Source organism: Gobius niger (assembly GCF_951799975.1).
Source record: "Gobius niger genome assembly, chromosome: 16".
Taxonomy (NCBI): domain Eukaryota; kingdom Metazoa; phylum Chordata; class Actinopteri; order Gobiiformes; family Gobiidae; genus Gobius; species Gobius niger.
This window is the reverse complement of record NC_136867.1, coordinates 17,475,545-17,491,973: the sequence shown is the minus strand read 5'-3', so window position 1 is coordinate 17,491,973 and position 16,429 is coordinate 17,475,545. Positions and strand designations below refer to the sequence as shown.

Below are 16,429 nucleotides of genomic sequence, written 5' to 3'. Positions count from 1 at the left end.
GAATACCTGAACATTGACTAATGGGAAAAGTGGTTGAGGGGTTAGTGATACCTCCATCCTACAAGAGGATTTTGTGCTCAATTCTCTGTCTGCATGTCCCTTTTTGTTTGTAGATTTAGCAGAAACATTGGCAACTCTAGAACTGCCTCAAAGACATGAATGTTTGCCATGCCTCAAACTTTGTGGAAATACTGTCTCATGTTCAAGAGGAAACACTGCCGATAAAAATATCATATTTTTTCAGTCTTGTAATGATCACAAAATCTTTTAACAGAAAGATTTGTTGAATCTAACTTCATGCCTCATTTACATTATTTTTCTTTTCCGAAAATACAAAATAAAATAATCAAAGTCCCCTCTTAAAAAAAAATGTGCTAAGAAATGCTATGATTTATGTCAACAAAATAAACCCATACATTCCCGCCACTCTCTTCCCAAAAAGCAGATTTTGTCCCTCATAGGAAATTTTGCCACAAACATAATTTAAATGCTTTTATTAATAATAATTAAAGCCAGAACCTCTTGTGTTACAGATCACCATTGCAATAGTAATAAATTTATTTGAAACAGTCGTTGAGTACATGAGTGCAATGTTTGTTTTAGAAGCAGAAGACACTTAATGCTACGTGAAATTATCTCAGAAGATGCTAAAATAGACAAAAAGCAAACAAAATATACATATTAAGGCCATTAATTTCTTTAGTCTCTCCATCTTAAATCTCTTCAATGCTTTTATTAAATTAGTAAAGAAATATTCACAATTGCTTGATAAAGTTAAGTCCTGCTTCATCCAGTAGCTTCATAGGAACTGAAACAAACATTTGATTGAAATATTGCCTTAAAATGACTTTCCATGTCATCCACATTAAACTTGATAATTCCACAATAAATAAAAAGGCCAACCCCCCACAGATAAAGTGCTGTAACTTCATAAGCTGTGATTATTAACACAGAAGGACAAAAACATTGAATTAAAAGTCAGTGTAACATAGGTCGCATGTCCATAGACCGCATAGAAACAAGGCAGCTTGTCATGTTACCTAGGAAACGGCATGGGACTTTGGGTTACATTTCTGAATGGGTTATTGTTTACTGGCTACACCAATATCAGTAAGGTATGGTTGACTTGATTGTCCCAGAAGGAAAATGTGTTCTCTGTAATTGTCCCATCCTTCAATGTCACTGGGGCGTCCTGTCAGGAGCAGAGCAGCGCCCCGAGGACCCATCGCCAGAAGCTGAGCTAGATTTAGAACATCCTGGGTTTAAATCAGAGGCCAGGACTTAAATGGCAAGGGAGGGTCTAAAAGGTTTGAGCCCAGCCGGAGAAATGATAATGTCAATGTGAATCTTAAGCAAATATGACAAATTGTTGATTTAAATAGTGATACTAACAGTAATCTGTCTATGGACACTCCGATTTCACAAACCAAAATGAACATGTTTAAACACTGAATAGTCAAAATAACCAAAATAGCTATTGCTAAGCTTGGAAAAGAAAATCCAACATCGGGCCAGTTTTGTAACTTCACTAAGAGTACAATCTTTTGAAACCCATTTCAGATTTCTCCTTAAAAGAGAACATGAGACATAGAAAGCAGAGATTTAGGCCAAAACGGTGTCTCAGGAGGAAGAGGAGAAACCATATAAACACTACAGTAGGTGCAAATATCTTCAATCTTCATTCAGATAAACCTCTTGCTCCTGCTCCGTGAGTAAAGTCTGGAGTGTCCCGTTTAGCGTTTCACTGACACATGCCTTTCGAATGCCAGGCCTTCTTCCCCTGCTTTGTCCACTGCGCTTGAGAAATTCCTGCTGCTTCTCCATGCACACAGAGATTTAGAGTCTTTAGACAGGCCCTAGCGCACTTTCAAAGCCAAGTCAAGTCCAATTGGGCCGGATAAAGTTCAGTTTGCGTCCCTCGTTTGCAGCTTGGACTAAAAGTGAGATCTTGCTACATGGAATAGGATTGTTACTGGTCGGTGGGGCAGGTGTTCCGGTCTTTGCAGCAGAAGTAGTGCACCACGACTCCGTTGGGATACCGGGCGAAAGCGCTGAGGGGAGACACCAATTTACAGAGTTAGTCGTGCAATCAGAGCACATAAGCAGGTGCTAACAGAAAAAGGCTATGGCAAGGGATGAAAATAAATCTGGTGTTAAAGGGCTGTAGGTGTCTTTGTCAAAATGTAATGTAAAGACTGCATCAACGCATCCATGTGGACTGTGTAAGAAATTCAACTATGAACGAAGCAGAGACAGAAAACTGAGAATGGAATGAAACTATTAGCCTTTTATTTATCTTCAGTTATCTTCAGTATACTGCTTGAATATTAAAATAATAATTTGTCTTCAAACATTGCCAAGACCAAGACCAGTATATTTTTATTGGCTATAGTACTCATACTCGAATTTTATTCAGTTTAATAAGGCCTGGGTTAATTATATTCCCCCCCCCCATTTTTTCATTCCAGTTCATAGTCTTTGTTTCTTTGTCTGGTCAGTGCATTAGTAATTTTGATTCTCATATACTCTAGTTAAAAGAGATTTGGCATGGTGTTGACTGGTTAAACATTTTATAGCAATTGTTACAGTGACTTGTCTCACCGTGAGAGCCATCAAATAATTTACAAAATACATCATAAATATATTTAACGTGCACAAAGCAATACAATAATGTGTAAAATATCAGAGCAGGAAACCCTGTGAGATGAAACGGGGGCAGTACCTGTTGCCGATCTTCTTCTTGCAGACGCGGCAGGTCTTCTCCTCAGTGATGACGCACTTCACCTGCTGGTGATAAATGCGCTCCTCCTGAACCTGAGATCAGAGAGATCACTTGGATCAGCTCCTTGTATTATGTCGCAGTACACGACAGGCTTTTACAGTAGTTTCTTTGACAATATTAAGAATGAATCGAGAATAATGTATCTGGATGGGATTCTAAAGCTGAACTTGTCGATTGATTTACATTATGATGAAGATGTAGAGTATTTTCCCTTTTACTCTTTACTAACAAATACAAAATAATCTCAAGGAATAGGTAAATGCTTCCTTGATAATACGATCTGTGTAAAGTAGTTGAGTGAACGCCCACCCTGAGAAACTCGGCCTGCAGCAGACTCTTCAGGACCTGGTCACAGCGCTTCCTTTGGGCCTTCTCCTCCAGGACGCTCTCCAAAAACACACGGATCTCTCGGATCTGGGTGTTGGCCGGGAGCAGGTTAATGGCCTGAAAATAAAAAGTGTCACATCAACAATGAATACATTTGGTCAAAACATTACGAGCACTGGTCTAATTCAGAATCAGCATTACTGTAATTAAACCTGCCCACTGTTCCCTACTGTCCCTTAACCCAGTGACCCGAAAGCGAAGTCTAATTACAGCATCAAGTCAAATAAATCCATTTTAGATACTGAGGAGAATTTTCAAGTCTTATCTACTTCTGAGTGCTTCGGTCGCTGCCAAACCATGACGTAACTTTGCAACAACTTTGAAAAACACGATTATCAATAAAAGCTCCGCTCCCCGTAAGAGGCTGGCCCTTTTGTTCCGTCTCAGTGCAGCTTTGGCAGAGTGCATTCTGGGAGCGAGGCCAGGACGAGCACATGAGGGCTCACATTAAAGTAAATTAATAAGAGGTGGGATAAAGGAACACAAAATGGAGACCTCAATGAAACCTTGGACTAAAATGTGCTCATGGTTGAACCTGGATTGTTCCTTTTTGAGATAACTCGCACAATAAAGCTGGAGACAGATCAGGGGCAGCTTTTACATCAGTAGATACTGTGTGGATAAGACCAGTGCTGGGGGGGAGTATACTTAGTGATGGCAGAAAACACCACATTATGGTACACGGAACAACAACAACTGATCTAATTGTTAGAACTCATTTCCCATCATTTTATTGCACTACATTTTATATACACTACGAGACAAAAAATGTAACATAATTCAACAATTGTCTTGAATATTGCTTGCCTGGCCGGCCAGACTTCATGCTTTTTCAAAGATGTGTAGTCTGGGAGCGTGCGTGATCTCCTGATCTCCTCGTTTCTCTAATAGGTTGATCCCGTCTGTCAATTAAGCCAATTGACAGACGGGATCAACCTATTAGAGAAACGCTGGACATGTCCTTTTTCACAAGGAACACTTTCAACACTGTTTCTTGCTCCGGTTGTGATTAATGATTAAGAACAGATGAAAGAGCAGAAGAAAACAGTGTATAAGTCGCCTTGCAAGCCTTCTCTACTGTAAGGAGGAGCGTCTGGCTGGCCAGGCAAGAATATTGCCATATTACAATATTTTCACACTTTCATATAGCCTGCAGTATTATGCAGCCATGAATGTGTTTATCTTTGAGTAAAATTGTATTGGCAGATACTGCTTGCTTGGTATATTTGAAAAGACACTACTATGAAAATGAATATCTGAAAGTCTTGTATGCTTTCACATTTGTGTGGAGAAAACCTTTGTAAAGTAGGTCATGTGGAAGAGAAGCAACAGCTTTAAATCAATAGTTGCTTTGCTATTTTTAGTTGAGGTAACAGATAAATAACAGAAAATCTGATGAAAGAGCATATTTTGAAAACCTAACAAGGGAAAGTCTTTATTCTCATTGTCTGAGTGTCCATCTTTCACAAAATGGACTTCAGGATTACTCCTCAGTGTGAATCCCTCAATTTTATTTCATGAACCAGATGTTCCTTTAATTTCACACCCAAAACTACAATGCATTTTGCTATTTTTTAATCAAGCTTGCCACTCTTTTAGCAGCAGGATGCCGCCTATGAAGCCGTCCAATTTAAAATGCATGAAATTGGTGATAGAAATACGACTTCCTCCTTTCATGTTCTGGCTTTGACTGGCTGGGGCGCGCTCTCAGCAAACCTTCAGTGGTACCTTGGTGGTGTTGAGCTTGCTGTGGTGGATCTCCAGCACCTGCAGCGCGGCCTGCAGATTGGCCTGGGGCTCGCACACCTCCATCTTGATGGGCCCCAGACAGTGGACGTCCGGAGGAGAGAGGTACATCCTCAGCAGGGACAGGTAAACCTACGGAAACACAAAAGATCAAAATTAACCTGTCAAACTTATTTTTCTTTGGGTGATGAGTTACTGTCTGTTGTAAATAATATGGCCAAAGTTTCTCCCACACTGAACTGGACAGATTTAATGAAAAAACACACCAACAAAAAACCTCTACATCTAATAATCTCTAATCTTAACCACAATCTTTTGTTCTCTTTGTAAAAAATATACATCATGCACTTTTTTCCAAGACACACTAAAGTTTTCAGCCAAAACGAAGAAGAAAACTCACATCTTTATTTCCTTCGACCGAGCTGTTGTAATGCCTCCGACAGTATCTGTAGATAAAGCAGACACAATTATGTTATTTTCTGTTGTTGGCTTTGGGCCGAACCCTGCAGCTGTTATAAGGTAATCGGACTGGCACAATCAGGTCACACCGTCTTCTCTTGAGTTGGAGACAAAAAAAGGACTTTCATAATGAGGGAGTGTTAACCTGAGCATTGAGGAGTGATCATTTTGTGAATATGAATGTACTTTGAAATGAACAATAGCCTACACTATGTCAATATCCGACTGTAACGTTAGACAATAAAGGAAAAGAAGGAGTAAAGAAGCTCTCTTGTTGCGTTTTGTACTTGGCAGCAGTGTTTAAAATCCTATATTGGATGAATCAGCATTGCTTGTAGCTCTGTAACGCTGTGTGTTAGCATCATCAGGATGCCACAGTCAGGCCACATCAGCTCTTTAGCGTTGCGCATATAGAGGAGATTTTAACAAGCTCCAACACTCTGCTCCGGGGCATGAACTGCAGCACATATAGAGCGACGTGTGTGCGGAGACTCACTCCTCGGCCATGCGCGTGTCTTTCAGGATGTGCACGTAGATGAAAAGGGCTTGTTCGTGCTTCCCCATCCGCCCCAGCAGCAGCGCCCGCTCCTCCAACAGACCTGCAGGACGGAAAAGCAGGTCAAAAGGGCAAGTCACACCCTACAGAAAAAAAAGGCCAATATATAAAAACACACAGTAAGAAATTCCCCTATAAAAGAACATATGGGGTTTTCAAAGGACATGAAGCTGCACATCCCAAGGGCTAATGTTGATGCATATAACGATTTTATTTACAGGAATTGATTAGTATAACATATAATAGAGAACCATTTTACGGCATTTTGATTTATCACCTAAGGGATATTCTTTGTCAAACATCAACAGAAGTAGTGACTTCTCGTATTATTCTAATCATCATTGCTAACCTAAATCCTTATGAGTTAGATTCTCTTTCCGTACCGTCAAAGGGGAAGTTGCTGATGAGCCGCTCTGGTTCGTAGCTGCAAGACTCTTCCAAAAAGGACAGGAGTTTGTGTCTGAACTCTCCCAGCGTGCCAGGCTCTTTACCAGCAGCCACAGCTGGGACTCCTGTGACAGAAACAATAAAAAGTCAGTCACAGAACTGACTCAGTAAAAACACGATTGTGCACAAGAAAGCATTCAGACGCAAGCATTCACGACGGAGAAATGGGACCAATTCTTTGAAAAAAGGTTAATATTCTGTCCTTATTTTGCGTCACTGGTTATGTTTATGGACAATCTATGAATCAGTAAGTTCATACATTTTGAATATTCCACTCCAGACAATAAAAAAGTCAAATTCTCTGACTTAATATTTATAATTTTTCCAGTCTGACCTTCAGGCAGGGAGTTGAGGTATGTCTTCATGAGGCTCTGAACCGTCTCCAGATAGAGCTGGATGAGCACGTTGTGAAACTCGGGGCCCTTGTCGTCCCAAATGGAGATGATGTGCTCCAAATATGGCGCGGCCAGCTCCTTAAAGCCCTCCTTCAGGAAGTTGAGCACTTTGTCCCGGGGCAAAGACTCCACCTCTGGCAGGTCCTCAGTGAAAATCTGCAGCACACCACAAAGTTAAATCTCCAGGAATGCTTTTATCCAGGAGACGGGACGAAGGCTGAGCTCAAAATGTCTGATAAACGGAGGTGAAGGAAATAAAAGATTTGAGGGTAACCTTCAGGCCATCCTCCGGACAGCTCTTCAGCACCCAGGGGGAAAACTCAAAGATGATGCCCAAGTTCTCCACTCCTATAATAAAAGAGTAAAACAAAATGAAGTCCACAATAAATATAAAAATAAAACTATTAGCGTCTGAATCTCAACTTACGTTTTAACCTATTGTGTTACTATGAAGTCCCAATATGGCATAACATTTCATAGTTAGAACTGTACCACATTGAATGTAGCAGAGACACTTTCAATTGCAATTTATTATTTTTCGCCATTAACAATGTGTTGCAGGAAGCTTTATAGAAAATCTGTCATTGTAATCTATTAAGGAAGTCCATGTCCAATGATTCAACAACAGACTTAAGTAGACATAGAAATTGAGGGGGAAAAGGTGGCACATTTATCACAAAATCTGGGATCCTCTGTGAGTTGTTTTTCAGTGAGAATGCAGTGAAAGAGACTTTTTATTAGCTGTCTCAACATTGTTACGATTTAACAGCTCTGTTAGTGGTCAATTATAAAAAGGGAGATTGATAATGATCTCGTCAATAGACCTCCCACTCACCCAGTCTCTGTAGATACTGCACTGTTCGCTCGTGGCCCTTCAGCGGAGAGTTGGCCTTCGTGGACTGATCCAGCAGCACCTGCAGAGCTGTGGAGCCAGTCAGGAGTGAGAACAGAGCCAACTAAGTCTTTCTGTAATCCCTCACAGCTCTTTGTATTTGATAACTGCCATCAACACTGTAAATTGGCAACAGCTGGTTTGGATTGGTACAGACCAGGAAAGTTTAGCACGAATGACATCACACACAAAGGGGATGGAAACCAGACGCTTGTACAGAAAAATGGGCCAAAAATTTTGCTGTACAATTTGTCAGGCAAACAAATGACTTTGTGACAAGTTTGATCAGCACAAAGATGACTCAGCGTAAAACTATAAGTCTAGACATTTTCTTAAAGCAGCAACTTAAGTGTACTTTTCAATTGCTGGTCAAATATATTTTATAACACAACTGTATAGTTGGAACACGACTTGTTGATGTAACTTTGGCTGAAAGTAGCCTTTTTTCCTTTCGTCAGAACAAAACATCTGAGTGTGTGCAGTCAGTGTTTTGTTGTACGCCCATGCCCTTTCCAACACAAAAGCTGTTACTTATCAAAGCTTGTACAACGTGTAATTGTAAAATGGCACTAAAAGTATATGGATGAAAGCAAGTACTTCAAAAAGTCTCATGGTAAAGTAGACAAGACAGTTCTCCTAAGGGCACAATCACTGAAGATAACATCGCCATATCGTAGTGGATATAAAGATTTATTTATATTATTTAATCCGTTAGTCACATGCATGAGACCCATGTATGTTTATTAAAATGCACTGTCCCGACCAAAAAAAACAATATACAAGTCATAACTTTCCAAATTCATTTTTAATTTAGTCTAATTTTGGTCTTAATTGAGTCGAAGTTTTGATTTTGACACATGGGACATATGCGTGTCAAAATGGCTGAGCAAATACTGCAATATTCAAGGCAGTAATCAAATATAATCTAACATATCTAATGAGAAAGTCACTGGATGTGTCTGGGTGCAATGTTGTCTTAGACTCATGAGTCAAAAGACACAAAGGAAAGTTTTACTTCATCCAGAGATGTTAATAGAATGTGTTCATGATATTATATAGAGATTAACTCTCTTCAAAAATATTCTGAGGAGCCTGAATCCTGCTAACTATCAGTCCACTAAACTCATCAGAGATCAACTACAAAAAACAAATGCAGTATTCAAAAGATTTCCCACAAAACAAATCTTGGCCCAATTTAAACAATTCGTTTCTGGGAATCTCAACACAGCTGGCAGTAGTTTCTCAGTGAATATTCAATAAAAAGAAAGATTATATCACATGTAATCAGGTCAAACCATTACTCTGTGCTGAATTACGCTCAATACGGTCATTGTTTGGGAAAATCTGAATGGTTAATTATTTCAACTCTGCAAGAGAGCGGAAGAAAAGCGAAGAAGAGGAGCTCAGCCATTATGCCGATGACCACAGCCAGAGCGGATGATACGGGGCAAACATGAAGGGGACTTCCCATCGGAGTTCAACAAGTTCCCTCCCTCTATGTTACACACAAGGCTGGACAGTTCTCAAAATGTTCAACTCACTTTGTACAAATGTATCAACATGTGCCGAGTGCAATTGTGGATTATTTATTCTGTTGCGTGAGAAAGTTAGAGGGGACACGCCCATGAGCTTGGACGACAGTAAAGTCACACACAACGGTAAAAAACCCTGGTTAAGAAGGCCTCCACTAAGAGACATTACATAAACAACTTCATTATTCATTTACTGTGAGTCAGACGTCTATGATGACTCAAATGTAAAGAAAAAACAAAAAAAATGTAATTACTGTTTGAGCGCTATAGGTGCACTATGTTAAAGCCATGTGTAAATTATCCGTACCTTTCTGATGCAGACCCTTCTTCTCGTAGAGGATGATCAGCTCGCTGTATTTATGGGCCTTTTTCAGGACGTCCTCGCTCACCTCGATGTGGCAGTGGTTATTCTCCAAACGCAACAGCGGAGAGACAAGGGCCACATTGGTCTAAACATCGGAAAGATTCACAGTTATACAGTAATATTCTATATATGGTGGTAATGCGGCTGTTTATCTGGCGCTTACGTGCAGGTAACATTTCAGGAGAGTCGTGTCTATGATCTGCAGCAGCTTCTTGCGGCTCCTGATGGTGGGCGTGCCCTCCATTAGCGGAGATGTGGTGAACGGATCGGCGTCGTTCAACTGTTTGACCAAGTGACTGCGTTTCTGTCGGAAATGAAAAACAAATGACTTCACTATATAAAAGAAATACAAGGTAACATTTTGAAGAACAACATGGCTGAGTTGTCCAATGAAAACCCACCTGTATGAGATACTCGATGAGGGCGAGATGGGCCTTCTCCAGCTCGGCCCCGGAGAGAGTGGGCAGGGGGTTGGGGTAGTGCAGCTGTTTTCGGTAGTCGGCGGGGAGCAGGTCCGGATAAAGGCCGATCACATGAGTGGGGTCTGAGAGGCAGACATGATCAAGTCTCAGAATACAATGCTAAGCCTATTTAGACAGAATCAAAAGTTATAAAGAAAAGTATAAGTAAAATGAATACTTCTATTTAGTGTCAGGAGGAGTAGGAGATGAAATCAAGGTATATTGGTATATTGGTAATTACCGTATAATAATTGCCTAAGTTGCACCAGCCAAAAAATGTATTATGAAGAAGAAAAAAACATATAGAAGTCGCTCTGGAAAATAAGTCGCACAAGCCTTGGCATCTGGGCATGGAGGTGTGACTGTACCGTTGACAAGCCATTCCCAGCAGCACGTGGTTCAAGCACCCATTTGCAAACTCGTTCTTCTAGCTGTGGCCGTCTAGCTTTTAGCCTGACTCTTTTTCCTTCATTGCAGTTGCAAGAGCAACCTCCTGTTTCCTCCAGTCCCTCACAAGTTTCTCACTTACTCCAAACTTTCTTTCTGCTGGTCGTGTACCGGTTTTTAAATCTTCAGTGGTACAGGAGTAGCACATACTGGTACAAAGGCCTAGAGTGCCCTCTAGCGGCTGTCAGTGTAAAAATAACAAACAGGTGAAATTATATATTTTGATAGATAAGTCACACCTGAGTATAAGTCGCACCTCAGGCCAAACTGTGGAAAAAACTGCGACTTATAGTCCAGAAAATACGTTATGTTTCGAATGGAAAACTAAAAAATGGGAGCTTGTACCTGTGCCGAGTTTAGCGAACACCTGCATGGAGTCGTCAAATCGCTTTTGACAAAACAAGTTGAAGGCAAAAAGATTCTGGATGTGATGAATCTGCTGCTTCTTATCTCCGTCTGAATCATCTTTCATCTTCTGGAGAGAACAAAGAAACAATATTCACAAAACTGTGACGTAACACGATAAAGAAAGACTCACGCAGAGATATGAAAAATTGACATATTTTATTCCTGGAAACGCTTGTACTTATAGAGTGATTATGCAAGATTTCAAGGAACTGCTTTAATACTACAACTTTTAATGTTGTTCCCTTAAAGGCAGAGAACAAACTGGTATAATATGTTTTTAATGTAAAGTCAGTGTTTCTTGTGCTCACCGCGAGCTGAAGAGCCAACTCAAACTGCTTGTCTTGAAGAAGCTGCCGGATCTGACTGGCTATAGACACGGGAACCAGGCGCCAAACAAAGTGGTTACTGGCGACGTAGACGATGTTTGGACTGGGGAGGCACAGTAGAAATGTAAATTAAACACTGATAGAACAAATGACAAAAACTGACTGTACTATTGCAATGCCTAATGTTGCGGTAACAGTATTTTGGTGATATATCGTGCAGCCCTACATAAAAGTTTGAATTCTATTTCCCTGCAAACCACACTTCCATTAAAGCAGAAACCCGACAGAGATGATCAACCTAAAGCTCTGAGCCTCACCCCGCAGAGGTGATGAAACGCGGTCTCTGCAGCTCCACACTCTGCACCAACAGTCGTGGCTCGAAGGTGCGGATCTCCACGTACCGGGGCAGAACAGCGATGATGTACGGAGGCTGGTGCTCTGGGGTAGAGAGAGAGAGAGACAGTTTCAGGGTGTGTGCATAAAAAAAGATTCCCCCCAAAAATGTGCAAGTCCTTAAAACCAACCACAATTTTAAACAAGTAGGGCTGCATGATTTTGGCGAACAACATTAATAGCGTAAAAGCAACGACGAAAGACCGTTTTAACCTCTGGAAAGTTGTTGATATAAAGCGCTTTTGTCGTCGCCATGGAGCTTGTTACAATATTTGCATAAAGTCTATTTTTACAACCTCGGCTGCGTACGGAGATTGACAGAAACTGAAAGAACTGAACAACGGTTCATATGTAGAGATGCTGTCAATGACCAGTCCTTGTTCATATAATTGGAATAACTATGTGAGAAAAACATTTCTGACCCTTGAAGGCGACTGTTGGACAAAGTCCAGGGTCTGAAACTGTGGCCTCATGTCGTCGATATTCATTACATTTAAATTGGAATGAGAAATAAGGAAGTGGACAGTAAACAAAATCTTTTTTTATTTTTATTATTGTGACCAGAGAGATCCACATACACACATAGGCTATGCCATCTAAATTTGCTTTATTTGTTTGTTTGTTTTTTACGAGTGATCTGATGTACAACATAGCTAATCGGTCGCTAATTTGACCCGACGGAAACGTACCCACTATATTTAACATCAACACCATTTTTAAACTGTTCCCTGTGATTTCAAGACAAATTTAAATGATTTAAAAAGTGGCGGTGTTTGTGTCGGGCTGATCCCAGGTCCTGTCGTCCCCCTGTCCGCTGTGGTCCCCTCCTGCCAACGGAGCCGCCGTCCTGACTATTCCCTCGCTTTCAAGATATTGACAACATAAATATTTGCAAGAAATGTCACTTGAGACTTATAGTCTTTAAACCAATGCCCGTAGGCCTTATAATTCACGGTTAAGGCTCAATATACTTCGGTGTTCACGCTCCGCTACCTGAACTCGCTCATACATTTCAATGGCGGAGTGGTTTGTTTGGACCGAAATTAGGAGCCTGATTGACCCTCGCAGTCGAGATGGGCATTCAGCTTATTATAGAACATGGTTGTTGACAATCAAACTACAGACTAGGGTCAACATGTTTATCCAATAAGATATTTTGCTGTGTCCAAAGGATAACTGCAAACATCCTATTGTTGTAATGAAAGATGACATAAAGACATTAAGAACATAAATGCGATGCTCGTGACAAGTTCTTCCCCATATGTGCCAACGCCTTGACACTACTTCACTAAACACGACATGGGGATGTAGTTAATCCTTTACTTCCTCTTTGTGTCAATCTTTTGTAAATTTGATCAAACACACACACTTGAATGTACGGATCATGAACACTTAGAAACTGTCATTACAACTTTGCAAAAGGTTACATTAAAACAAGGACAGTTATTAAACAGTAATTGTGTACAGAATAGAGCCTATTGTTGGGGCCATCAGCTGTGCTACCAATAATGAGAACAAACCTGTTTAACAACTGTCACATGATGCTGTCAGTTTGTCTACAGTGGCTCTGCATTAACAACTGCATGATCTATATATACTACACTATACTTGTGTGGATCTGCTGCTGTTAAATGTGTTGTGGGCAGAGAGCATGGTTTAAAAAATGTGGTGATTCAAGGTGTAGCCCACTTTGTGTCCGAATTTCTGACCAAAATGAAATATAAAACTCTCTGTGGGCATCTGGACACCAGCCCTGACAGTGCAATAGGAAGCCGCAAATCCAGCTCCTTTTTCTACGGCTGCAAAAAATTTACAAATTTGCACAAATGTGGCATATTTTTCATAGAATGTGTTGAGGGTTTACTGTAATAAAAATTGATCTGAAGAAGAATGCCAAATAATGTGAGGATATTCTGATGTCATGGCAATAAATGAAAAAAATAAAGAAAACAAAAATAATACTGTAGATTATTAAAAATGCGGTGTGAAGGTTTGCAATAAACTAAATGTGTAAGCAACTGCTCTAAATAAATATTGGTGCCTTACCCATTGCTATAGGGATGTCTGTCCACTTGAGGGCGCACTTCTGAGTAAAAGTCCCTTCTTCGTTGAGGACCACAGTGAGATCATCCTGCCCTACGGCTACTTTCCCATCAGCCAAAGGGGCGACCAGAGGCTCTAGCTGCTTTCCTGTCGGGAAGAGCTCTTTTAAAACTCCACCCTCCATCTAAAAGAAAGAGAACAATGTAATCTAGACAAAAGATATTGCTAAGTGTAAAGTTAATGCTAAGTATGTTATGAAGTGAAACAAATCTTCATCAAATTCATAAACCAGAGCCATATATTGAGTGTGGATGCCAATATGGTATAAGCTGGATACAAGTTGTTCCATTGTCACTTACTCGAATGAGATAATAGTCTCTTTTAAAACCCACACAAATGGAATTTCCACACCAGGCCATGGATTTGGGAAAATCTGGTGCAGCAAAATCAGCCTGAAAACAGACAAACTGTTGCGGTCAAAATAACCTGAGCGGGACTGAGAAACACTGGAAATATTTACAATTTTTTCACCTGTAGCTCAAGGAACTCTCTGTCTTTCCAATAATACAGCTGTAATTTCTTTTTTACTGCCACACACATCCTAAGCCTCTCCTCCCCTGTGCTGGTTTGCTGTTGAGACGAGAATAACAGGATGAACAGTCTTACTAGGAAGAACTTTTCATACAGAACAAGCAAAAGTTGAAAACATGACTATTCAATAGCATGTGGGAAAGATGTTTGATCGCAATGTAAAGCAATAACATTTTTAATCATGCTGCTAAACACGTCCACAACCAACCTGAAGGTCACATGCGAATAACGTGGCCCCCTTCGCTTTGGAAACTACAGTGATCTGTTGAAACGTCAACAGGTCGTGGACATGAATGTTGTTTTCTTTAAAACAAAATAAGAAATGTCAAGATGGGGATAAACAGCACAACATAACAGAACATACTGTGAATAAAAATGAATACATAAAATATCATTACCTAGAAGACTGACCAGGATTTTATATTGTGAGACAACATACAGCTGTAGGATAAAACAGGGTTAGCAAAGTCAACGCTCATTTATCAGATCTAATCTCAAACTATTGCTAACTATGACTTCCACATACAAATGTTGTTTTCACTTACCTGCTGTATCTTCTTTGAAAAATTCTTATTTGACTTTACTAAGGTCACTTCAAAACGGTTTGTTGCTAAAGGAAATACAATGTGTTTATTAACTACATATTAGAGACACAAACATTGTTAAATAAGCAAGTCATCAGACTCTACCTGTGTCCTTCTTTATTCTGTATAACAGCAGATGACCAGGTTTAGTTCCTACAAGCAGCCAGTCCTCTGTGAGAAGATAAGACCAAAGTTGAGTTACAATTATGCCCAAAAAGTGGCATACTAATTCTGTATTTACAATGTTGGTATTTTATGAAGCAAACATGTCATGGGTCACTCCCATGAGCTCAGTTAAACATGCCATTTATTTGATCTAATTCACGTTAGATAACTTACCCCAGGCCGTGAGACAGTCAATCTGAAGAGGGAGTTTTTCCAGAAGAGGCACTGGTTCATATGCGTCATGCATTTTGAAAGATGTTGTAAATCTTGTCTCAATCTATACTGTGTTTACCCCTTTCAGAGAACAGCTGACAACCCGCTATGGCTCCCACTAGGATTGATAAGATCTCCCAGTTGCCATGAACTCACTCAAATTGTGCGTGACTACAGGCCTACAGGAAAGGAGTCGTCCCCAGTACATATATCCACCGCCGCTGTAGCGCTATGCAGTCCGCCTTGGAAATCTCCAAAATCAAAACAGCAGCAAGCTAACTGTTAGCATGCTAGCTTAAAGTTAGCAAACGGTGGCAATAACTCGTCAGCAATGCCTCATCTCATTAAAACAAAGTGAGAACTGGTCACCGATAAGGCACTAACCAAGTAGACATATTACAAGAGTTGGGTTTTGTAGTGCAAGCCGCGTATGAGCAGGTAATCTATGTAGAGTCGGTTAGCTTCGTGTTACTTCCTCAGCTGAGCCCAGACTGCGCAGGAGTTTGACAGGCACGTGACTGTGGCCTCCACTCACGAGGATGGCATTAAAGCAACAGTCCGTATTTTGGTTTTGCTGTAGATGGTGCTGCAGCATCTGTTTACAAAATCACTTGTTCAATTTACGCATTATGGCCAGAGGTCTGGAAAACTAAATGGTGCGATGTGATCTTGTTCTGCTGGTTGAGTTGGGCTTAACAAAAGGCAGGCGTTGTAATATAACCAATAATATAACTAATATAACCACACAGCAAACACAATACAGTTTCAATACAAATCTTTATTTGCTGAACATATTATGCAAGAAGCCATACATTATCATCAGTGTCATCAGCTTCACATTTACAATGCGGACTTAAAAACACGGGTTTAGTGTCTCTTTAAAGTAAAAGCATAAATCATCAGAACAAATATAAATAATATAACAAAATAAAGCAAAAACAGTATTAAAACAATATTCAGACATGTTTTGCAGTATTGCACAAGGACAAGGTTCAAGTTCTACCAAATGTGAGATTCAGGTACGTATATAAGGATAAAGACGCAATGTGTGATCTTTGAATTCATTATGTCTAAATATAATTTGACAGATAGAGTAAATTGCTGCATAAAATTGTAAATTACTGGTGTGAAAAGTTTTCAAATCTGTTATGTTAAGCATTGTGTAAATGTTACTTAAGCTATTTTTGGTGGAAACAAATACAACCAAAAGGTATTTCTTGTACAACTGTATGCTTTAT

At 40.1% G+C, this 16,429-nt stretch overlaps 1 protein-coding gene across 2 annotated transcripts; it reads right to left on the bottom strand.

The window, feature by feature from the left end:
• Positions 1–1,317: 1,317 nt before the first annotated feature.
• Positions 1,318–15,687, bottom strand: vps39 (VPS39 subunit of HOPS complex). 2 transcript variants are annotated; one of them, XM_079573308.1, is made up of 24 exons: positions 15,153–15,687; positions 14,919–14,984; positions 14,775–14,839; positions 14,628–14,670; positions 14,438–14,532; positions 14,170–14,268; positions 13,998–14,090; positions 13,642–13,822; positions 11,520–11,640; positions 11,185–11,305; positions 10,814–10,943; positions 9,962–10,104; positions 9,724–9,864; positions 9,504–9,645; positions 7,608–7,694; positions 7,047–7,120; positions 6,712–6,928; positions 6,314–6,442; positions 5,871–5,973; positions 5,316–5,361; positions 4,898–5,047; positions 3,092–3,226; positions 2,723–2,814; positions 1,318–2,051 (listed from the first exon to the last, which is right to left on the bottom strand). In XM_079573308.1, exons 1-24 carry the CDS (start codon positions 15,223–15,225, stop codon positions 1,970–1,972), a joined length of 2,628 nt encoding a protein of 875 aa, XP_079429434.1. In that variant the 5' UTR covers positions 15,226–15,687; the 3' UTR covers positions 1,318–1,969. The 2 variants fall into 2 exon arrangements, with proteins under 2 accessions (XP_079429434.1, XP_079429435.1); XM_079573309.1 differs by having other exon boundaries at positions 10,814–10,940.
• Positions 15,688–16,429: the final 742 nt, after the last annotated feature.